Source organism: Geotrypetes seraphini, chromosome 10 (genome assembly GCF_902459505.1).
Source record: "Geotrypetes seraphini chromosome 10, aGeoSer1.1, whole genome shotgun sequence".
Classification (NCBI taxonomy): Eukaryota; Metazoa; Chordata; class Amphibia; order Gymnophiona; family Dermophiidae; genus Geotrypetes; species Geotrypetes seraphini.
Genome location: NC_047093.1, coordinates 60,951,830 through 60,977,230, shown reverse-complemented (window position 1 = coordinate 60,977,230; position 25,401 = coordinate 60,951,830). Strand labels below are relative to the sequence as shown.

At 43.8% G+C, this 25,401-nt stretch overlaps 1 protein-coding gene across 7 annotated transcripts in view; it reads right to left on the bottom strand.

The window, feature by feature from the left end:
* The window catches only part of DIPK1B (divergent protein kinase domain 1B), a 133,629-nt gene that overhangs the window by 60,105 nt on the left and 48,123 nt on the right, over positions 1–25,401 (bottom strand). For all 7 annotated transcript variants that reach the window (XM_033960675.1, XM_033960677.1, XM_033960673.1 and 4 more), the window contains one exon: positions 17,457–17,591. In XM_033960675.1, the coding sequence (XP_033816566.1) occupies positions 17,457–17,591 (135 nt within the window). The remainder of the gene's footprint in view (positions 1–17,456; positions 17,592–25,401) is intronic.

The window sequence follows — 25,401 nt, the reverse complement described above, 5'->3', positions numbered from 1 at the left end:
TGAATCTCTTGGAGATAGAGAAGATGCTGAAGTACAAGAAATACAGTCTAAGACCAAGAAAATATGGCAGAAAGGTACAGAAATATTTCCCATTGTGTTGGGTGCCACAGGTTTGATCACAAATAATTTTCAAATGTACGTGGATAAGTTGCCTATACATTTTGAATCCTATGAAGTCCAGAGAGAAGCTCCCTTTGGCATGATACACGTTCTACATCGAGTGTTAGCAGAAATTTTGAGAGACTGAGATCATAGGCCACATATCCTGGCTTAGGAGCGAGGTTCATTCCTGTCATGGTATACGTAATAATGCAAAAACATATATGAAAAATGTGTCTCATGGACAGCCCATCACTAATGACTATAGAAACTGCTATTAAGTGGAGAAAAAAGCCTCAAGGATATATAACGGCAGCACTTTACAACATGTAAAACATAGCTGTTTGTTCTTATCATAGGCAAAAAAAACCTTTTCTGAAATATAACATATACATAACAATACAGCTTAAATAATAATTCAAAACCTGAGCCTGCCTCTAACTAGATGTGAGACAACTGAGAACCACATTGCCCCTGGGAGCAATGGGTCGGGGGACCTCATTAACTAACACGCATCTTAATATTTAAACTCTCTGCTGATGGAGGGCATACAGGCACTGCTGTGCAAGCTGGGAGCCCCAAAGCCCCCTTGTGAGGCCAGATAGCCGTTGCAAGCTTGTTTGGCCTCTCGTTGGTTCTCCTTCCAACTCACCCCCGTCGTACAAACTATGATGATTTCTCTGTGTATCTATAGGTCTTGTCTGAATTGGTGATTTGCGATGTACAGGCCCCTCCACTCAAGAGGGGGCTGCTTCAATATCACATTTCTAACAGGTGCCCCCACTTCAGAGGACACCTTTACCAGTAAATCAACATTGTAGGATCCCCCCACCCTACTGTGGTCTCCTTCACGGTTGTCTCTCTCTATGCCTCTACACCACATACTCTGCACAAAGGGAATATTTTGAGAAGCTCAATCTTTTCTGCTTAAATGACTCAATAGCATTTTTAGCTACTGATAGCTCCTCATCTGGCAAGTTGCTCGATTGAACAATGGATGAACTGGCGTCAGGGTTGCAATGTTACTTATAGATTCACCCTGTTCGATGACATCAAGAATGCCTGGTTGTGTAGCATTAGAACTTTGCATAGATCACTGATTGTCTATTGCGGGTGTTACTGACCCAACGCCTTGCTTCTGGTATTTTTGGCTAGAGAAGCTGATCCTTTAGCGTTCGTTTGTCAAGCTTTCTTTGCTGGGGGCATATCTGTAAAACAATGCTAAAATGGAAGAGTAGGGTTAACCCTGTGTCCCCAATGTAAAAAAAAAAGTGACATCAACAGTCATAACTTTGAAGTAGCTATTTCCAAAGAAACAAGCTAACATTTCTAAAATTCAAGTCATGGCAGCATTATCTCATTCTAAGCCTTGTCTCCGGCGGTAGCATTGTAGAGAGCATTCTCCCTGTTTTGAAGTTTTCTCATGGACTGCCTTTTGAGGTCTGTGCTCTGGGCAGAATTTTGAATGCTCTTAAGGCCTTCTGTGGGAAGAGTGAAGTATAATTCATGGCTTATCTTTGTCATTCCACTTCCATAACAGATTTGCAGTCTTCGCAAGAAGCATTGCGCTCAGTCCCATCAATGAAAGTGGTTCACCTGTCTCGCACCACTGATCATGCTTTTCCCAGCATGGCTCCTACACTTTGGAATCAATTCCCTTCAGTGTTCCAGGGCATTAATGACTTGCAGGCACTCAGGAAACAGAGTAAAGCTTTTATTTCTCACATCGTTCATAAATGATTTAGGGTGCAAGGATACAATATCTGCAGGGTCTGTGGCCTGGTTATCACGCAATTGTGCTAGTATTGATGTCCATGGGATATAATTCTAATTTCATGGGGTGCCTTATTATTTCTATGTGTTTTTGTTTATTTGTTTAAAAATGTAATGCCACCGATCATTAATGATTCTCGGGGGATTCCATCAAAAATCACATGTAAGGCAAAACATAGTGTTCAGGCTAGAGATTACCAGAAAACATAGAGTATCTCCCAATATTTAAACTTCACGTTCGTGGTTGCTTTAAAACACAATATTTACACTCATCTTCGAATAATCCGCGTAAAGCTGTAACCAGAGCAGAATGGAGGAGTAGCGTAATGCTTAGTGCAGTGAACTGAGATACTGGGCAACTGGGTTCAATTCCCCCTGCAGCTTCTTGTGACCCTGTACAAGCCTCTTAACTCTTCATAGTCCCAGTTACAAAAAAACATAGCTGGTGAGCCCACTAGAGGTAGATAAAGTACTTGCAAATAAAGTGTACAGTACTTCATACATCTAACAGTGCTTGGGGAAGGTATGGCTCACTTGTAGAGCTGCTGCCTCTGAACCCAGAGATCGTGAGATCAAATCCCAGTGCTGCTCCTTGTGACTCTGGGCAAGTCACTTAATCCTCCAGGGCCCACTGCTTTGAACGTCAGCTTTGAAACGCCAACGCCACAAATGGGCAGTATACAAGTCCCCATTCCCTATAGAAATTATTAGTAGCAGATACTAGCCCTGAATTCAGGGCCACTGTTGGATATGCCAAGGCTCAGGGCAGAAATTCAGAATGAAAGCTCTATAGCTTGCTGTCAGGTTGTGCCTCCTTGTGGCATGGGGGCTCAGGGCAGCTGCCCTAGTTGCTAGCCCTGTCTGAATATCCGCTTGTTAGAATTCATCCTGATAATAATAATAATAATTTATTTCTTGTATACCGCTATATCAGAAGTTCGAAGCGGTTCACAACAAAAAATACATACAATCAATATCTAAAATACAGAATAAACAGTTGATATCTGAATACAATAAAAAACAAATAGTAAAGGAATGCATCTGATAAAATCAATAAAAGTTAAAACAATAGAGGAGTTAAGATATAAAAAATTAGTAAGAATTCGTGGTAGATTATGCGGTAACGAAACTAAGAGGAAAACATGTCACACAAGAGCTGGCATGGCCATTTTGCTGTTTAATTTGTCCAGATAATGATCCACGTAGCAGCAGTATCCAGATAACTTTTGGCAAGAGAAACACATGCAGCTTACAGAATACTGTTAGTTACACGTGTAACTTAATTGTTAAATTATGTGCTAACTGGTATTAACCAATAATTTGCTGTAATTAGAGTTTATTGACACTAATTTGCAATTGTGTAGGTAACTGTAACCTTAGCACGTTGTAATTCCTTTAGAACACAACTATTTTATGTATATGTTCACTGACGGAGTCAAAATATGTAATGAGTGGTAGGGGGGGATGAACTATCAAATGTTATAGATGTAGGAGGTCAAAAAAGACTAAAGTATTAATACTGTAGAGAACTCCTAAGTAAACACAAAAAAATTTCACAAAATTTTTTGAAATAGATAATATCAGAAGATATACTTTGACACATACAGTCAGAAAATTGTGATTCAGCACTATCACTGATCCTTTTGGCATCTGAATTGTTTAGCCTTTTCTTTCGGGTTCCTTGAAACAGAACTGCGAAACATGGAGACCTGTTAAGAACTTTTAAGAGATAAGTGAAAGAGTTCTTCTTTTTTGCTATAGCTGTACTATTTTTACTACTGAATTAGCACATTAGCACTTTACTTAATACTTCCATCCACAGTGATGGGGCGGTGGGTTCGACTTCTGGCTGAATCACACTTTTCTGAGTGTATGTGACAAAGTATAGAATCTTCTGATATTATCTATTTAAAATTTTTTTTGAATTTTTTGTGTTTATTTAGGAGTTCTCTACACTATTAATACTATGTTCACTGACTGTACAGTTCTTCTTCTCTGTTAACCGCCCAGAACCTCACGGATGGGCGGTATACAAGAATAAACTTATTATTATTATTAGGGGCATGTGGATGTGGGAGAAGCATGGACAGGTCAGGGGCATGGCTAGCACTTACACGCTAAAGTTATAGATTACTGTCAGCTAAAGTTAGATTACCCCAGTCCTTCCCTTCCATCACTCTTCAGAGAGTAAATATTTTCAGTGCCATTATCTGGATAATGATGCTGAAAGTTAGAGACTGACCTCAGCGAGCAGCATTTATCCAGGCAGGAAATCCTCTATAGGCTCTCTTCAGATAACGCATAGCAAAGCCATGTGACACCCAGTGGTCAGCACTGGTTCTGAGAACCTGGGCCCCCAAGCTCACTCGAACAGCTACTTGGTCAGCATGTGCTGCCTGAGACATGTTCACAGTGCTGGGAATCCAGAAAATGCCAGAGTTGGTAAAGGATGCTGGCTAGAGAAAATAATACAGTCAAACCTCGGTTTGAGAGTAACCCGGTTTGCGAGTGATTTGCAAGACGAGCAAAACATTCTCGCAAAACTTGTCTCGCAAACCGAGTGTTGACTCGATTTGCAAGCACCCCCCCCCCCCAAGAAACGGCATCGCTTCCCCCCGCTCACAAAGGCCTCCACCCCCCCCGCCGCGTGAACCGGCACCCCCCCCCCCCCCGCTCCGAGAATCTCGGTGAGAGGGAGAATTAGAAGGCAGAGGCAGGAAGCAGCAGAATCTCCAATTTGCATGTACAATTTAACTGAATAGAAGCTAACTCATATGAATAATTGGTGTTTTAACAAGTAATTATTGGCACTAATTAGAATCAATTACAAATTATGCATGTAAATTTAAATGCAGGATCTGTGCCTAAATTTTATACATATGTCCAAAAAGGGAATATGGAATTGGTGGGTCATGGGCAAATCAGGGGGCATTTCTTTAAGCTATGCGTGTAATTATAGAATGCGGGCATCTGCGCTTAACAAACCCAAACAGTCAAGTTTTCAGGATATCCACAATGACTATGCATACCATAAAGGCAGTGAGGGCCATTTTCGAAAAGGGCATCTAAATCCAACTTGGATGTTTCCCACAAGACATCTATAGTTGTGAATGGAGAAACATCCATTTTCGAAACTGCTGGACATCCAAAATTTGTTTTCAAAAATTGTCTACTTGGACGTCCAAGTTGAAAACTTCCAAATCTAGACCATTTGGATGTGAAAGGGGCCAGCATTGTAATGGACTGGCCACACAGACATGCCCTCTTAATGGGCACTGCTGTGAACTTCACCTACAGGGTGCCATGTGTACATCTCACCAACATCCCCTTATAATCTATTGTGAGCCCTCCAAAACTCCCCCAAAACCTACTATACCCACCTGTCTACCACCCCCAATAGCTCTTATGGCTGTAGACAGCACCTATATGGCAGTATAGTAGGATTTTGGTGACATCACACTTTCCACCATAAATGTAGTAGTTAGTGTCTTAAGGGCTGGGGTTCTCCTCTCTATGGCTCATTAGCCCATCCACCAGGCTACTTAAGACACCTGTGTGATGCTTTACTAACCTTTCCCATACTAGATACTGCCATTCTGGAGACAGGTATGTATTGTTTCATTCATATTTTGGAGGGGTGGGGGGTGGGGCTAGTCATCACTGGGGGAGTATGGGGGTCATAACATAATCTTTCCAGTGGTCATCTGGTCAGTTTGGGTACCTTTTTGGCACTTAGATGCTTTGAAAACAGATCTAGCTCAAGTCTAAGTTCTGTCTAAGACGTCTTGGGGAAACGTTTGATTATAGATGCAGGAAGCCAAGTTTAAGCACACCCAAAACCCACCCATAACACGCCTCCCAATAGACCCCCCTGGATCTTTGAAACCACAGTGGCTAGAACACCTTGCAAGATGTCCAGAAAGATGGTTTTGAAAATCGGCACTTGGACATCCCCTTGATTAGGACATCCAAGTGCCAAGTTATGACGTCTTTTGGATGTCCTTATTTTTTGATTATGAGCCCCAGTTCATGCAAGTCTATCTTATACACAGTCATCATGTATATCCTGAAAACCTGACTGCTTAATGGCTCCCAGACATTTGGCCAACAGACATTTCACCAAACGAACATTTGACTGAAGTTCGGTGAAATGTCCATCAGCCAAATGTCCCAGAACTCGATGTTTATAAGGCAAATTGTCAAAAGAGAACAAGAAGTCAAATTAAAAAAAAAAAAAAAATTACAATTATAGTAATAAGGGGGCAACAAAGAATAAAAATAAAAATAAAACAACTAAGAAGTCCACAGCTTCTCTCCCCTTTTTCCTGCCAGTCTTCCTCCTCCTGTGCAGAGCAGAGGCCTGGACAGGCCTGTAGATGACCTGTAGATGGCCTGTAGATGACCAGAATAGCATTGAGCATTGGGTGGTAAGAGAGGCTGCTCAGGCCTTCATTGTCACAGTGCAAGCAGCTGTCTCAGAGCACCAGCCAGTTTAAGGCCTCGGTGGCTGCCGCCATGTCTGCCCTCAGGGGTGCAGCTGTCTCTTGCAGCAGCTGCCGGGGAAGAAGCTAAGTGGCAGTCAAGTGGAGCACTGTGCCAGGGTCCCACAGCCAGAGGTTGCAGCACAGAACAGGAGGAGGGAGGATGGGGAGAAGAAAAGGCAACACCATTGCCGCTATCCACCATCTGGCTCCAGGAAATGCCTCTGAGCCAGGAGAAAGTGAAGCATCCGGTACCACTTGTGAGACGCCATCAGGGATTGTTTCTGTTAGCAGGTGCAACCTTAGGAAATTGGAAGACTGGGCGTCCAAGTGGCAGATGAAATTTAATGTGAACAAATGCAAAGTGATGCACATTGGGAAGAATAACCCAAATCACAGTTACCGGATGCGAAGGTCCATCTTGGGGGTTAGCATCCAAGAAAAGGATCTGGATGTCCTTGTAGACAATACGATGAAAATTCCGTCCAATGTGTGGCGGCAGCCAAAAAAGCAAACAAGATACTAGGAATTATTTAAAAAGGGATGGTTAGCAAGACTAAGAATGTTATAATGCCTCTGTATCATTCCATGGTGCATTCACAAACTACCCTCTCAACCTGGTTTACAGCACAATGCCAACTATAATTGACTCACTACTTTTCTTAAACAAGGATACCAGTCACAGCTTCCACTCAGTGCAAACAATTCTTATCCAATGGGAATTCTGATTCCACCTACTCAAACAGAGTCAGTGGTAATGGGATTCTTCATTATTCCCCACTATTGGCCAGTAGAAAATGGACTTAGATTACCTTATCTTTTGTTCCCCCGACCTTGAAAAAGAGATTCGAAACGCGTCGGGAAGGGGAACCGATAAGGATTTAAAGATAAGTGATGCACTTTTAAATCTATCTAATAAATTATAAATAAGTCATTAAATAAGTTATAAAATAAGTTATAAATGTTCAAAATAAATAATAATATAAAAATAGTATCTATCCAATAGTGGGGAATAATGAAGAATCCCATTACCACTGACTCTGTTTGAGTAGGTGGAATCAGAATTCCCATTGGATAAGAATTGTTTGCACTGAGTGGAAGCTGTGACTGGTATCCTTGTTACAGCACAATGACCATATGACCATAAACAACCGGGGGAACACAGAGAAGATATTAGATGTTGCTGAGAGCATTGGAAGTTAAAAGTAACAAAGGACACCCCTCAGCACACACTACAAAACACTTTTTCCTTGAAAATTATCATGAGGTAGGAAAAAGCCTCAGATCCTCCCTCCACCAAACCCAATAATTCAGGTTGTAAATAAATAAATGGAGGCTAACTGGGGTATATTAAAGTCATTGGCATAAAAAACCTCCAGCACCTGGAGTATTGCGTTCAATTCTGGTCTCCTTATCTCAAGAAAGATAAAGCGGCACTAGAAAAGGTTAAAAGAAGAGCGACCAAGATGGTAAAGAGGATGGAACTCCTCTCATATGAGGAAAGACTAAAAAGGTTAGTTTCAAGTTTCAAGTTTATTGAGATTTTGATTTAGACGCAATATCAAGTATTAGGGCTCTTCAGCTTGGAAAAGAGATGACTGAGGGGAGATACGATTGAAGTCTATAAAATCCTGAGCGGAGTAGAATGGGTACAAGTGGATCGATTTTTCACTCCATCAAAAATTATAAAGATCATGGGACACTCAATGAAGTTACAGGGAAATATTTTTAAAACCAATAGGAAAAATTTTTTTTTCACTCAGAGAATAGTTAAGCTCTGGAACGCATTGCCAGAGGTTATGGTAAGAGCAGATAGCGTAGCTGGTTTTAAGAAAGATTTGGACAAGTTCCTGGAGGAAAAGTCCATAGTCTGTTATTGAGAAAGACTTGAGGGAAGCCACTGCTTGCCCTCTATCAGTAGCATGGAATATTGCTACTCCTTGGGTTTTGGCCAGATACTAGTGACCTGTATTGGCCACTGTGAGAATGGGCTACTGGGCTTGATGGACCATTGGTCTGACCCAGTATGGCTATTCTTATGTTTTTATGGTTAAAATGGGGATCACCACTACAAGTAGTTGCTTTAGCCATTGTGGTATTCAGTACAGCAGGATACTCATTAGCAGAAAAGATCCTTTCTCATGAGAAAGGAAGACTGTGACAGAAAGTAGTGGTTTGGCTGGGTGCAGTCAGTCATGTACTTCAGAAGTGCATGAATCATAATCCAATCCGTAGCCAGATATTTAGCCGACAGACATTTCACAGAATGTCAGTCAAATGTCTGTTCGATGAAATGTCTGTTGATCAAATGTCCAGGCATGGGCTGAGTGTGCTTAGAAGACTAGGTCGAGAAGTACTGCAACAGGAAACAACTGAAAAAATATAATGCCCAGGGATGGATCACAAGTTTCTGGGCTCCTGGGCCAACTGGTATGTACAGCCCCCTCCCTCTTAAAGGCTTATGATCCATTTAACAATAACATTATTGACCACTGACAAAATGTTAATGACAATTGACATAAATGATGCAAACAGAAGTAGAGTGCAAAGAATATCAAACAGAGAGATTGGAAGATTTATAACATTCCTGAAAAACACAACCCCTGGACTGTACAGGTACGCAAAGCTAGCCTTGATAATGAGGAGTTCCTCCCCAGACCTTTAGGCTCTCAAAGATCTGTGCAGGGATCCATCCCTGATAATGTCAAATCTGTAGTTACTGGCTTCCACTGTACACCTGGTACTCAATAGCACATCCTCACCCCTTTACAAACACTTTATCAAATTTTCAAGGCGTTATTCTAGTCCTACACCAAGCAGTGGCTGCTGTAACAGCCTGTCCTGTCAACAACCCTTCCCACTTTTTTGTTTTTTTCACACAGTGAATGAATTCAGTGCCAGTCAAGAGTTTCCCAGCTTTTCTCTGTGCCATCTGTGTACAGAATTCTGTTCTAAACTTCTCGCTCAGCATATCTCCTGCTGTCTCCAGCAAATTAGTTCTGAAGAATAGGGTGAGTGGGGAAGTGAGAGTAGCGATACAGTCAGTTGAGAAAAATTGTCCACAGCTTCATACATAGAATCCAAAGAAAATAGGGGCCGAATAGCTAGAATTTTTCTCTTTGTTTATTCCTGCTGCTTCGTGAACCTTCTTATTCCCCTGCCTTGCAGCACTGCCCAACCAAGCACCGCTTTCAGCCCAGAAAGAGGCACAGAGAGCTGCCATAATGCATTTTTTTCTTTTTTTTTATTTAGAAGTACTGTAGGTAACTCCATTGTGGCAGACAGGCATGCAGATCTGATCATGGTTTTACCTCTATAGCATGAATGATCTCGTAGTCCCATTTTTATGGGAATCCAAACTATCTGTCCATACATGCAAAAGGTGTAAAAACCAGGACTTGATCTTTCCATGTTGACAAAACAGTCAGCTGGTCAACTTGTCAGTTTGTCAACTGGGAAGGTCAACTGAAGACAAATGTCATGCTTAAATCTGGTCTTACAGGCATAGGGAGAAAAAGTGGCTAGCCTAAGGTGAGTGGCTGAGGAGACTTGAATTCCTGGCCTAGGGCTTCTCCAGAAGCAGACTCCATGTCTGCCCTTCCACTCCCCGCTGACCCATGAAGAGAGCAATGCGGGAGTCCAGTCTGTTCCCTCCTCGCTAGCCATAGGAGAGTTGTGGGTGAAGTAGAATGAGGGAGGGAAGGGGGGTATGCTGAGTGGGGAGGAGGAGAAAGGAGCGAGAGAGGGAGAATTGATGGACATAGGGTGGATGGGACTGGTTAGGAAGGGAGAGATGCAGCAAAAGGGTGGATAGGAACCAGAAAGGGATACATTTTGGAGATGGGGTGGTGAAAGGGGAGGGGGAGGGTCAAAATAGGGAGAAAATATTGGATATGGGGCTAGAGGGGAGGGAGAGATTGTAAATGGGGGAGAAATAGTGGACATGATGGTGGATAAGAGGAAGGGAAAGATATTCATGGAGGGAATGGAAAGAGAGATGTTGGACACAAGGGAGGGAGGTAGAGATGTTGGACATGGGGGTACATGAGAGAAAAGGAAAGATACATAGGAGGTGGAGAGGGGCGTAAGAGGGAGATTTTGGATCCAGAGACAGAAGGAAGTGATGGAGAGATATAATGAGAGAGAGGAAAAAAAAGGAGAATGCTGGATCATGGGGGAGAGGGTAGGAGGGAAGAAAGAGGAGACGGGGAGATGAGAGGCTATGAGGCAGGGAGAGGAAAAAGAGGGAACAGATACTGGTCCAGAAAGGTGGAGGGAAGAAGAACTGAGAATGGTGGAATTATGTGGATGAGGCCAGGAGGAGGAGAGGGTAGGGTTACCATATGGCCCCAGAAAAAGAACGACGGATTGAGACATCCAGCTTTTACTTCCATTGCTTTCAGTAGAAGTAAAACCCAAATGTCTCTATCCGTCCTCCTTACTTCTATTGCTTTCAATGGAAGTAAAACCCAGATATCTCAATCCGTCCTCTTTTTCTGGATCCATATGGTAACCCTAGGAAGGAATGACATGAAAATGAATGAGAAAGTAGTGATTACAGAGTGTTAGGGAGTCTATAGGATTCTACCACTCCCCCTGATAGACTTCTCACTCAGCATATCTCATGATGTCTCCAGCAAATTAGTTCTGAAGAATAGGATAGGTGGGGGAGTGAGAGTAGTAGCTCTCCTTAGGGGGAAGTGACAAGGGTAGGAGGGGCAGGAAAGCTGTTACCAGAAAATATAAGAGGCAGGGCCAGAGCTAGGTTAGCGAGACCCAGAAAGAGGAGGAAAAAGTGGCTCCAGCATACTCCTTAACTACAACCACTAGACATTCTGCTTGGCTGAGGTAAGTCAAATAGTTTCTTGCTGAATACTTGGCAACCTGATTCTTAAGTCTGGCTAATACCAAACCTCATTACCTGGATGAAGGAAGACTGTTACAAGACTGTGTTTGGGGTGTGGCTATCACAAGCCACAGTCCATGTCTTGGGTACTGTCAACCACAGGCCCATCTCAAAACTTTTGAACCAAAAGACTGTTCCTTGTATGCCTAGCACTGTGAAATAACAGGGTGCAAGGTTTTTCTTTGGAATTAATAATGAGTTTTCCTTTACTGTTTGTGACTGTGTCTGGCTGTGCGGGCAGGCTAGGGTTGGGTTACCATATCTCCAGATTTACCTGGACATGTCTTTTTTTAGAGGACTGTCCGGGTGTCCGGACGGATTTTGCAAACCTGCCAGTTTTTAGAAAGCACCGGCTCTGCCAGTTCTTGGGGCTGCATCTGGAGGGTCTTTGAGCATGTGTGGATGTGACGTCGCATCCGCACATGTTTGGAGGCCCCCCAGATGCAGCCCCGAGCTCAGGGAAGAAGAGGAAATGAGGTTTATATGGGGACAAAGCTGAGGCAGAACAGAGCAGGGCTGGGGGTGGAATAGGGTGGGGCCACATGCCTTCTTTTTACCACTACAACTATGGTAACCCTAGGGCAGGCCCAAACCCCAAACCCTGCTCTTGCAATACAAGTACGTATAGTATTTTGTATTAAAGTTTTTGGGTTGTGGAACGAAAGTCTGAGTTTCCATTATTTCCTATGGGGAAATTTGCTTTGATATATGAGTGTTTTGGATTAGAAGCATGCTTCTGGAACAAACTTTACTGTATTAGGACTTTTAGTTTGTGGTTCTGTATTTGCATAGGGTTTATCTGTGTTCTGCACTTATGACCAAGGCCAGGTGTTCAGGTAGGAATGAATGTTGTGAAGCATTATTGATGTCATGGCCCCAAGTAGGAAAATATTTGTTGGCAGTTTGTCCGAGTTTTGGAAGGCACCAAGCTCGGGGCTGCATCTGGAGGACCTCTGCACGTGCACAAATGTTGACGTGATATCGCATGCATGAGCATGATATCATCGTGTTGATGTCCATGCAGGTGCAGACGCCCTCTAGACGAGTCCTGGAGCTTGGGGAAGGAGACACGAGGTCTGTGTGTGGGCGGGGGCAGGGCAGAATAGGGTGGGACTGAGGGAAAAACAGGGCGGGGGCCTCATATCCTCATTTTTAAAAGAGGAAATCTGGTAACCCTATGTGATAACAGTGGTTAATGTAGGGAAAGGGAAGTAGATACTGCCTTTTTGTGGTTACACATGCAAAGTGGTGGGCAATGGAGGATTAAGGGATTTGATCGCACAGCATCAGGGTACTGAGGCGGCAGCTCTACCACTAGGCCTCACTGTTTGGACAAGTTCCTGGTTGAGAAGTCATGCGGAAAGCCACTTTTTGCCCTGGGATTGATAGCATGGATTGTTGCTACTAGTTGGGTTTCTGCCAGGTACGTGTGACCTGGATTGGCCACTGTGGAAACAGTATACTGGGCTAGATGGACCATTAGGCTCACCCACTATGGCTATTCTCATGTTCTTATGTTCTTAAGATTAAGAGAATAGGGGAGAACAGGGAGGAAAAGCTCAGTGGAGCACATGCAAAAATTTCTAAAGGCTGCAACTAGTGAAGCTCTGAGAAGCAACATGGAGAGATGTGTAAGGCCACCTGTTCTGTAACTTTCTCCCACCCATTCCACTAGAGACACATGGCTCTATCCCCAAGTGCATTGACCCTGGTATTCTAATAGCTATACTCATGCTGTTCTTGAGATGACACAAAGCAGAGCAAGAACACATGGGAAGCTACTATGTTCATCCTAATGCTAATTAAAGGGTTTCTATTCCACAATTACCATTCAGGTTCAAAGAGGATTACATAAATTAAACTAGTTATTACCAAGATTGCACATAAATGAAAATACAGCTGTCAAACACCAGTATGCAACAGAACCAATCAAAAATCTATTAAACAGAACCCTTTTCAGAAACTGCCCTTTTGGTTCATTTGGTTTTCCTATTAATTTTCCAAATAAATCCATACATAGAATGGGGTAGAACCAGGACCAGCTTAGACTCTCCCCAGTCACCTGGAACCATCTGGCAGTCATACCTTTGAGGAAGAGGTCTCAACCCAGTCCTCGGGATACACTTAGAGCTAGATGAACTATAGTCAGTGATCATTGCTAAACCAGTTTTGACTGCTTTAGCAACGATCGTATCTGATGACCCGATGCACAACACGGTTCACTGAGTGTTTTTTCCCTCGATCGCCCATTTTCCGATCCGGCCATGCAGATGAGCTATTTAATATTAAAATGGCATGCATATTAGCCGAGCGATTGATGCACTAATATCGCTGGGCAATGCACAAAAAAAGCAATGGGTTTAAGCAATCAAAAAAAGCGCGACTGGTCAAGACCAGTCACTTACCTGTCTTACTGATAGTTCAGCCCTTTTTTTAATGGGCACAGATGCTGTGTGTGTGTGTTACACACAAACAATACCTGTCTCATTAAAATAAAAAAGCCACCCCCCTGCCAAAGACGGCCCTTCTTGACGTCCCCCTGCCGAATAACACTAGGAACTGAACCCCCCAGTGCCGCTGCCACAAGGCTCGCCAATCCAAAATGGTGGGCCTTCCCCTTCCTGGTGCATCATGCGATGCATAGGGAGGAGCCTCAGGCCTAATTGGCTCAGACACCTAAGGCCTCTCCCTTGGGGAGTCAATCGGGCCTTAGGCTTCTCCCTCTGTATTCTGTATGCCTAAGGCCCCACCCCTTGGGAGGGGACTTAGGCCCTTCCCCATGCATCTCATGATGCACCGGGGAGGGCAAAGCCTGCTATTTTGGACTAGCAGGCCTCGAAGCAGAAGGGACTGAGCTTCTCTCCTGCCTTTTTTGGGGAGGGAAGGGGGGTAGGGGATGGTTCGGGGTGCTTGGCATGGGGGGGGCCTCCATTGGCAGGATGGAGTGGGCATCCCTCCTGCCAATTTTTTTCTCACGCAGGATGGGGGTCAGCATGGCAGGCGAGAGTGGCATCCCTCCTGCTGTTTTTCGCTGTCACGGGGGGGGGAGTGATGTCCCTGGTACCATTCATCGGGTGAACATCGGGGAGGGCTGTCTTTGGCGTGGGGGGGGGCTTTTTTCTTTCTTTTTTAATGAGACAGATATTGTGTATGTGTAACACATGCACAACATCTGTGTCCATTTAAAAAATATAAATAAAAAAAGGTATCCTGCCCTGAACAGCTGAGTGGCAGGAGGCTGCTTTGGGGCTTCTCCTGCCTCTCAGTTGTTCGGGCATCCCTTGCCAACTTGGCGCATGTGTGAGAGTTGCTCTCACAGCAATTCATCGGCGGGATCAGACAGGGATTACGACGAACCTCCACTCAAATTATTTGCATGCAAACTTTTTTTGTGCATCAGTATCTTTTTTGGAATCAGCCAAAAAGAAGATTGGAGCTGACCCACGTCGTCTTACTGACCTTGTTTAGTACATCTAGCTCAATCAGTCAGGTTTTCAAGATATTCACAATGAATATGCATGAGACAGATTTGCATACAGTAGAGGTTGTGAGTGCACTTTTTTTCATGCACATTCATTGTGTATATCTTGAAAACTTGACTGACTAGGAGGGGCTTTTGAAGATATGATGTCTAAATCCAGTACAAACATACCCATTTTCAAAACTGCAAAATGTCTATCTTGGGTTTTTTTTTATAAATGGATGTGCTTGTGCTCAGTGCGCCTATCCTTTTGAATCATTTTTGGGGAAAAAAAGAACATGTCCAAAAGAAAAACACACAAATCAAGCCATTGGGATGTAGGGGGGGTCAGCATATTTAGTAGACTGGCCACACAAACATTCCAACAAAGCAGTTATCCTAGTTGGCATTGCAGTAAACGTCACATAAAAAGGCCCAGGTAACCCCCTTATATTGTATGGTGAGCCCTCCAAAGCCCACCCAAAACCTACTGGAGCCAACTATAATCAACAATAGCCCTTATGCCTGCATGTATCATCTATGTGTAGGTATAGTGGGATTAAGGTGCGGTTTGGCAGGCTCACTTATCTTACCATAAGTAGGGTTACCAGATGTCTGGATTTTCACTGATATGTCCTCTTTTTAGAGGACTGTCTGGGTGTCCGGACAGGTTTTCAAACACGACACTTTGTCCATGTTTTGAAAATTTATGGGAGCTCAGGGCTGCATCTGGAGGGTGTGTGCAAATGCACGGATGCCCTACAGACATGGCCCCGAAGAGATGAGGTTTGTGTGGGCTGGGATTGGGGGAGGAATGTGGTGGGGCTACGAGCGGACCGGGGCGGGGCCACAAGTCCTATTTTTTTTGACATAGAAATCTGGTAACCCTAACCATAAGTGTAGTAGTTAAAGTGGGGTATGGGCCTGACTCCTCATCTCTGTGGTTCACTATACCTAATGTGACCATATGTCTCGTTTTGAACGGGACAGTCCCATTTTTAGATCCCCTGTCCCGTTGTCCCCATGCATAGCTTCAGGAAGCCGAAATGTCCCATTTTTAGAGATAGCATCCTGAAGCTGTGCCTCCCTCCCTCCAGTGCCGAAGCCGGGCCTACTGCCGATTCAAGGTCCGCTGCCGCATAGCCAGGCGCCGGCCCACAAACCTTCCCGACGTCAATTTTGATGTCGAACAGGAAGTTCCGGGCCAGCCAATCGCTGCCTGGCTGGCCCGAAACTTCCTCTCCGACATCAGAATTGACATTGGGAAGAAGATTTGTGGGCCGGCACCTGGACCTTCCTTTTCTTCAGCGGACCTTGAATCGGCAGTAGGCCAGGCTTCGGCGCTGGAGGGAGGGAGGCAGACAGTCAGGCTGGCTTTAGCGCGGCAGGGAGTGAGGGAGGTAGGCTGGCAAGCTGGCTTTGGGGGAGGGGTGGGACAAAGGCTGGAAGGACATAGTTACAGGTTGCTGACAGAAGTAGTGGGGAGGTTGTAATGACAATATAGTGTTCTTATAGGTGGTGGGGTAGGGTGGTTTCTAGTACTAGTATTGAAGATCTGGAAAAGTTTTAAAAGAGGGGGAAGACTAAATGTTGAAGCTGTGGTAGTTAAATGCTAAAAAAATACTGAGATTAATCACAAAATGATATTTAGACCATAGATATGAGGGGGGGGGGGACATAGGAAGGAGGTAGGAAGGAAGGAGAGAAAGAGGCAAAGAATGGGGGGGTTGTAAGCAGAAGAAAGACTAGAGAGAGAAAGGCCTGGAAAGACAGGAGACAGATGCAGGACTATGTGAGGTGCTGACAGAGGGGGAGAGACCCTGAGGAAGAGCAGAGAGATGCAAGATCATAATAGAGGAGGGAGAGAGAGGGAGACCTGAAACAAAGGTACAAAGAAGAACTGACACTGGATCTGGGGAGGGTAACAGAGGGAAAAGAGAGAGAGAGAGAGAGAGAGAGAGAGACCTGGACCCAAAGGGGATGGGGCGAAAGAAAGAAAGAAAGAAATATTGGATGCACAGTCAGAAGTATGTGCAACCAGAGATTTATGAAATCACCAGACAACAAAGGTAGGAAAAATGATTTTATTTTCAATTTAGTGATCAAAATGTGTCAGTTTTGAGAATTTATATCTGCTGTCTATAAGTTGCACTATATTTGTCTATTTTTCTAGTTATTGAGGTGACATTGCAAATTGTGCCCTGGGCATATTCTTAAATGTTCGATTTATGGTAGAAAAATGTCCAAGTCATAAGCTTGCCCTAGTCCCACCCACACCATGCCTCTAACAAGCCCCCTTGAGATTTAGACATATTGCACACAACCGCCATAGAAATCCATCTAGAACATGGGTTTCAAAAACAGCGAATTGGAAGGGTTTGATGAGAAAAATGTCCATCTGCCCCTTTATGCCACTTTTAGACATCTTTCTGTTTTTTTTTGAAAATGAGTCCCTAGGCATGTCCCAAATATTGGGTTGAGAACCCCTGCCTTAGAGTATGGTTTCTTAGTTCATGTCTGTCTACATTAACCAAGAAGGCAGGTGCTAGTTTCAGAGGAAGCTTACTAACAAGCACTTGTGTTGTAGTATAAATCATGAGGTGCTTTAGCATGAAGGAAGCAAGACAATACTAACCTCAACCCTTCAATAACAGAATGTATAAACCCTCCCCATACAAAACATGCACTGAGCTGAAACTATGCAAAAAAGCAAAGACAGAAAAAGGAGGAAACTCACAATGAACATCTGGCAGACGTGTCCCCTGCAGAGCTCAGAATAGGATGAGTAATGCATGTACACCACCCAGCTGCCCACAAAAATGCCAAGCCAGACAAGGAAGAGATACTTTACTTTAATACCAGGGAGACGACTCTGAAAAAAAAAGAACAAGGTAAAATTATGGAAACAAACAAAGCCCAAGCAAATGAATTAGCATTTTTCTTCTGGAATACAGCATTCTAGTACACAAGTAGTTGCTGACACATTGCATCCCAGACAAGGCTGCACATACATCAGCTGTATTTCTGTGCAGTTGTGCATTCAGCAATATGTCCCAGACTCTTAAAGCGTGTATACTTCAGTCTGCTATCCTGCACCTGGTAGGAGGGGTCTGCAGTGCTATGTCTGCTTTAAAGAAACCAACTTATACTCGTATATCAGAAGCAGAACAGAGCTCACCAAACTACCCTAAAGGTGTTCTACAAACATTTCTTTAGAGCGAGAGCAGATATATGCTTCTGTAAATTCTACTAAAGGGCCTATGATATCATGCTTTTGGGAAGGGAAAGGACTTCAATATTTCTCAGTTTAGGTTGGATGGGGTGTCAGGGACATTTGTATCTAGGAGGGAAGGTATTCAGAGTTTGTGTGTGTACTAGGAATGAGGTTCCGCGTCTATGTGTTTGTTTAGGATGAGAAGGGGTTCAGGATAGTTAGGGCAGGGGGGGTTCAGGGTTTGAGTTTCTAGGTCAGGGAGAGCCAAACTCCTGGACAGTGGCTATGATATCATTCATTTTTCCTTCAGTGTCCCTTTTAAATAAGCCATACAATAAGAAAGTGTCCAACTCCATATCAACCCTACATATTAAATGACAGTACTTCATAAAACATCCCCAGTGATCTTATAACCATCCAGTCACCAAACTCAAGTTGTCTGGAATATGTTTCCAAGAGGGGTTTTAGTTTGTTTGTCAGATGCCTTCTAATGTTCATTTTAATTAGATAAATTGAAGATTTAAGGCATGAGCCAGGAATTATGCCATGATGAATTCCCAGCTTCTCCTTGGAATGAGTGAAAATTGAGCAAAGTTGTTTAAGGCACATTTGCTGTGCCAGTGTTATCAGGAAACATTGGGGTGAGTGAATGTCAATGACAGAAGACATACATTGATAGATCCAGGAGGCCTCAAGCTTTCAAGCAGGGAGATGGATGTTCTTCTCTGGCATAGTCCCAGCACAGGAGCCTCCATCCTGCATTGCATAGGGTTACCATATGGCTCCAGAAAAAGGAGGATGGATTGAGACATCCGGATTGTACTTCCATAGCTTTCAATGGCAATAAAACTCAGATGTCTCAATCTGTTTTACTTACTTCCATAGTTTTCAATGGAAGTACAGACCTGCACCTCCCAGGATGGCCTCTCTTTTACTTCCTTTTCTGGTTTCTTATTCATTTTGCAAAGGAAATCCTACTTCCAATTTATACAGGTCAAGCAAAGGCTGGAAAACAAGAAAAGTCACAGAGCTACAGGAAGTAGTATTGAGTTTTGTGAAGACCTTTCATTATTCACTGGCAGCTCACTCTAAAAAAAAAGCCAGTCAACCTATCAGACCTATTTAAAATGGGACCATCAAAAGCAGTCTTTGCCACTGAAAATAGCTGTGGTTCCCACATTCCATAGAGCTTCACATACCCATTTTAACAAGATATTGGGCAACATTTTGCCAAATAAAATAAAATTAGAGAAAGATTCATTTAGCCAATCCACATTCAGTATATCAGGAGGTCTAGTCAGATCCTGCACCACTTGGGTTTGAGTTAATGTTTTTTAAAAAAGGCAGAGATATGAGGGAAACAAATAAGCAATACAAATTCATCAAATATATGATCAAGGACAATGAATGAATCTTAGGACTCCTTGATCACTCCAGGCAGAGCTATATAGGCCAGGGGTAGGCAATTCCAGTCCTCGAGAGCCGGAGCTAGGTCAGATTTTCAGGATATCTACAATGAATATGTATGAGATGGATTTGCATGTACTGCCTCCTTGAGATGCAAATCTATCTCATGCATATTTATTATGGATATCCTGAAAACCTGACCTGGCTCCGGCTCTCGAGGACTGGAATTGCCTACCACTGATATAGGCCAATGGCTCTTCAAACAATTTCTGCTATCTAAAAATATAATTCAAAATGCATTAAGTAGGTGATATTTCACTGATACACAACTGTATTTTCAGTATGAAAGAATAATCATAGATGTACCGGTATTCAAATCAAAAGATAAATACGCAATCAAGATATTTTTGGTCTCTTATTCATAAGTCTTAACACCCCTTGGAAAGAAGCCCTTTCTGGAAACGTCAATCGCTTCTCCTAAACTTACTTGCTCCACTTCATCACTGACGCTGAAACCGTGGATTGAAGACAAAGTTTTATTTTATTTTTCTTTCCAGCTTATGATTTATCTTTAATCTTATCTATTGTTTTGCCTTTTATCTTTGTTTTGTTCTATTTCTATCATTTAAATTTCTCCAGAATTCTACTGTGCAACGGCTCCCCCTTCTGCTTCTATTCCTTTCTCTCCTCTCTTCTACCTTCCAAAGTATTTAGATCAATGCTGTCTTGTTAAAATGTTTATTTTATTTTTATTTTTCCTCTAACTCTACTTTTCACTTCTCTATTACCCTCCAGGTACTTTAGTTAGATTGTGAGCCTTCGGGACAGTAAGGGAATTTTTCAAGTACCTTTCTTATTTCTAATCTTAATGTATATTTTCTGTAAACCGCTTAGAACCTAACGGATGTAGCGGTATATAAGAAATAAATTACATTACATTACATTACATTACTTGGTGGAAGCCGCTTTTTAAGAAATAACAGCCATGGAAGCAAGAGTACTTTTCAAATTTACTTGTATTTGCTATAGATGTTATTTGGATTAGCTCCGCTATATCTCCTCTCTCATTTTGAATGGTACTGTTCAACTAGGCCAGGGATCTCAAAGTCCTTCCTTGAGGGCCGCAATCCAGTTGGGTTTTCAGGCTTTCCCCAATGAATATGCATTGAAAGCAGTGCATGCACATAGATCTCATGCATATTCATTGGGGAAATCCTGAAAACCTGACTGGATTGTGGCCCTCGAGGAGGGACTTTGAGACCCCTGAACTAGGCCTACTCAGTGTACTGGTTTATTTACTTTTCCTAATCCCAAAAACTGCCGTTATAAAAAATATTTTGATCGATCTTTGGCTTATCAAGCAGGTAAAGTTCAAGTATGGCTAGACAACCTGATTCAACAATCTGCATCTTATTGCACCTTTAGAAAATTGGTTAAGACCTATTTGTTTAAAAAATTTGTTACTTGATTGATGACTGTCACAGTTTCTTATTGTATACAGTAGTACCACGGTGTACGAGTGCACCGGTTTGCGAGTGTTTTGCAAGACGAGCAAAACATTAGCAAAATCGGCGCCTCGTAAACCGAGCTTGCCTCGATTTGCGTGTGGCGCCCCCCGCAATCCAGCACCCTCCCACCCGCTCGCGTCGCACCCCCCCTGCCGCGATCTGATATCCCCCAGCACCCACCCGAACACGCTGATTACCCCATTCTGGCCACAGTCACCGTCACCAATGCATGATCTTCGGACACCGGCACCAGCATGTCCTGTGCGTTGTTGCCGGTGCCGGTGGCCAGAAGAGGGTAAGCAGCATGTTTGGGTGGGTGCTGGGGGATATCAGATCGTGGCAGGGGGGTGCGACGCGAGCAGGGGGATGCCATATCACGGGGGGGAGGGTGGCGGATCACGCCGGGGAGCCTTCGGGGGAGCAATGCCAGGTCTCGGGGGGGGTGCAGAGCAGCGCCGCTGGCCTCGGGGGGTGGGGGTGGGTGGGAACATATCAAGCGAGTTTCCCTTAGTTCCTATGGGGAAACTCGCTTTGATATACAAGTACTTTGGTTTATGAGCATGCTTCTGGAACAAATTATGCTCGTAAACTAAGGTACCACTGTATTTCATTATTGAAATATTGTACTACTTTTCTGTGTGCTGAACCGCCTAGAACTTTTTGGGTGTTAGCGGTATAGAAAAATAAAGTTATTATCATTATTATTATTTACAGTAAGGCTCTGATTCTATAAAGATGCCTAAATTTAGGCGCCTAGATTAGTGCACCTTGCCGATCTAGGCACCTAATTATTCAATTAGTCTTAAAAGGCACGGTTAATTGAAAAGTACCGTATGTTAGAAAGATTGTGAGCCCACTGGGACAGATAGGGAAAATGCTTGAGTACCTAGTTGTAAACCGCCTAGATCAGTGTTTTTCAACCTTTTTACACCTATGGACCGGCAGAAATAAAAGAATTATTCTGTGGACCGGCATCGGTCCGTGGACCGGCGGTTGAAGAACATGGGGCTAAGTCGTGGGCCAGACCCTGCCCATCTCTACCCAATCTCTACCCCAGACCCCGCCCCCATAATAGTACTAATTGCATCTTGCACGTCCCGTGCCTCATCTGGAAGCCTTCCCTCTGACGTTGCAACGTCAGAGAGAAGGCTTCCGGTTCAGGTGCAGGATGCCCATAGGAGCCACTGCCCGTGGCTTTGTGCACTGAATTAGTTAGGAAGAGGGAACTGGCTCAAAGATAACGCCGCATCGATCGCACCGTGGACCAGCGGTTGAAGAACACTGTTTTGGGCCTGATGCACATGCTGGCCCTGTGGACTGGCAGGAAATTTCTGTGGACCGGCACCAGTCCGTGGACCGGTGGTTGAAGAACACTGGCCTAGATAACCTTGATAGGAGGTATATAAATACCTAAATAAATAAATTGCAATTAATTAATGGTAGGCGCCTAACTTAGGCACACTCATTTAGGCCAAGAAATATTTTTTCTCCAGAACCTGCCTGCATTTTGCACCACTGACTTTTCACTTGATTTTCACAAGCTTCCCATTTCCCACTGCTGCAATGCTTCCACCATCATACTTCACCATGCAAATCGTATTAGCAGGTTGATGTCCTGTGTTTGTTTTACACATAACTGATTACTTAGCATGGAGAACAAAGCATTCCACTTTAATCTCATCAGACCACAAAACCTCTCCCACATGTGTGGAATGTCCTACAAGTGTTTCCTGGCAAATACTATGCATCATATCAGATGGCTTTTCTTCAGCAGTGGCTTCCTTCTTGGCACCCTCCCATTGGCTGACTTTGTGTAGCAGTCTTGAAATTGTTGAACAGAACCATTTTTTCCAGCTTTATCTAGAGACCTGTGATGTTCTTTTAAATTAATCTTAGGCATCACAGTGACCTCTTCAGCAGTTTTCTTAACCCATGGTTACTAATTTTAAAGGGATGGTATAATTGGTGGTGCTAAACTGTTACTGCTTCACAATGAGGGGCCTGACCGTGCTCCAAAAGATATTCAAACACACTGAAATGTTCTTGTAGCCTTTTCCCAAATGTTTTGTAGCCTTTGTATCTTTTAATAATTTAATCCTAGAATTATTTTTTTTGTACCTCAGTATTTGTCATGTTTAGATCTTTGCTTTGAATTCACTTTATACAACAGAAATAGCTTAATTTTTTATCCAGAAATATCCAGATCAATTCAGCTACCATGTGTCGATGCATGTGAGCTCTGTACTTACTATTTGTCTTGCTAAAGGAATTTGTGGAAATGAAGCTAACGATAGATTAATTTGGTAATCTGGGTTCTGTTAGGATACACAGGAATCCATACTTGAGCTGTTGAGTCCCCCTTCCTGTGAACTGCAGAAGGATATTCCTTTAAGAAGTTGAGAACTCCTCCTCTTCTGCAGTAGAGCACAGCACCAATAATTACCAAATCTCTGTCTGGACCCCTGAAAGGGCCTCTGAAAGGAGTTGCCAGAAGAAAACTGGTGAGCTCTCCTGGAGGCACGAAAATTGCTTCTATTGCCTTTAGCACAGGGGTGCCCAAAAGGTCGACCGGTAGATCGCGAAGGCAACGTGAGTCGATTGTGTTACCATCGCGTTCTACTTGCTTCCCGACTCAGAAGCACTGAGCTGACCAACTTCCCCCAACAGATGTCAATTCTGACGTCGGAAAGGAAGTTCCGGGCCAGCCAATCGCTGCCTGGCTGGCCCAGGTAGGGAAGCAGGGAGAGCTTGGGGTGGCGGTGGTTTGGAGGCCTGTTCCCCGATGGTGGCGGCAGTGGCTTGGGAGCAGGCAGGGAGACAGAAAGAAAGAAGGGAAAAAGAAAGAAAGGGGGGACAGGAACACAGAAAGAAAGGGGGCATGGAGAGAGAAAGACACAGAAAGAAAGAGGGGCAGGGAGACAGAAAGAAAGGGGGCATGGAGAGAGAAAGACAGAAGGAAAGGAAGACAGACAGAATGAAAGAAAAGGGAGGGGGCAGGGAGAGAGGAAGAAAAAGTTGTTGGAGGGAATGAGGTCTGGAAGCATACAGCAGGCTGAAAGAAGGGAAGAAATATTGGATGCACAGTCAGAAGAATAAAGTGCAACCAGAGACTCATGAAATCACCAGACAACAAAGGTAGGAAAAATGATTTTATTTTCAATTTAGTGATCAAAATATGTCCGTTTTGAGAATTTATATCTGCTGTCTATATTTTGCACTATGGCCCCCTTTTACTAAACTGCAATAGTGGTTTTAAGCACAGGGAGCCTATGAGCATCGAGAGCAGCGCAGGGCATTCAGCGCAGCTCCTGGCACTAAAAAACGCTATCGTGGTGTAGTAAAAAGGGAGGGGGTATATTTGTCTGTTTTTGTATAGTTGTTCCTGAGGTGACATTGCATAAGTCATCTGCCTTGATCTCTTTGAAAACCCGTGGAATATAAATGATAATTAACATTTTCTCTGCGTATAGTGTGCTTTGTGTTTTTTAAAATTTTTAAATTTGTTGGTAGATCATTTTGACTTGGACATTTTAAAAATAACTCGCAAGTCCATAAAGTGTGGACACCCCTACTTTAGCAGGTCATTGGTATCTACTACCTGGGAGGGATTTGGGGTAGCGATCTGCCAAACTAGCCATGAAGTCGTCTAGCCCTTTGCCAAACAGCATCTGCTCCTTGAAGAATAATCTGCAGAGAGTGGCCTTGGGGGCTGAGTTGCCACCCACTGATCCAGAGCATCCGGCAGGCTGAAATGGAGCAAGCTGAAATCTTACCCAAGACTCTAATTATGTCATAAAGAGCATCAGCCACATAACCCACACCCTCTTTATACATGTGGGGACAAGAATCCCCAAGCTTCGAGGGACTCATCTGCAGTCTAGTATGGCAGGTATGTGCCACAAAGGAGGCCATTGCTGCAGCTTTGAAACCCAAAGCCAGTGCTTCAAACGGTCTTTTCAGGATCACATCCACTCTGTGGTCCTGCGTGTCTTTCAGCATCACTGCACCTTCTCTAGGAAGGGCAGTGCATTTGGTCATTTGCACCACTGCTGAATCTATCTTTGGTTGGACAAACAGCTGCTGGAACTATGGAGCCATAGACAGAGCTGAGACATAGCTTTGGCCACTTTTAAGTAAGCCTTCAGGATTCTCCTACTTGTCAGTGACCAAAGAGGTATGATCCAGGTGTGCCGAGAAAAACGTTTGCCTGTGCATTAGTGCTGCACATGACGGAGTTCTGCGAGGTGAAAGGCTGCTGGGCATCGAGCTTCATTATAGGCAGGGTATCAGAAATGACATGGGAGACTGAAGCTGACCTGAAAAGGTGACACATAGAGGGATCATCACAATGATCTGCCATTGTACCTGCCCCCTGGATGCTGGATCCCGAAAGGGATCCCACATCATCCACTGTCGCACAAGAGCGCAGCGAAAACAAAAGCACAGACACTAGGAGGCAGAGAGATATGAGGTGGGGATACCAGTTTGGGAGAGGGATCCCCATTAGACAGAGTAGGTAAGTCCATAGGCAGCGTAGCACTTCCCGAACCCGT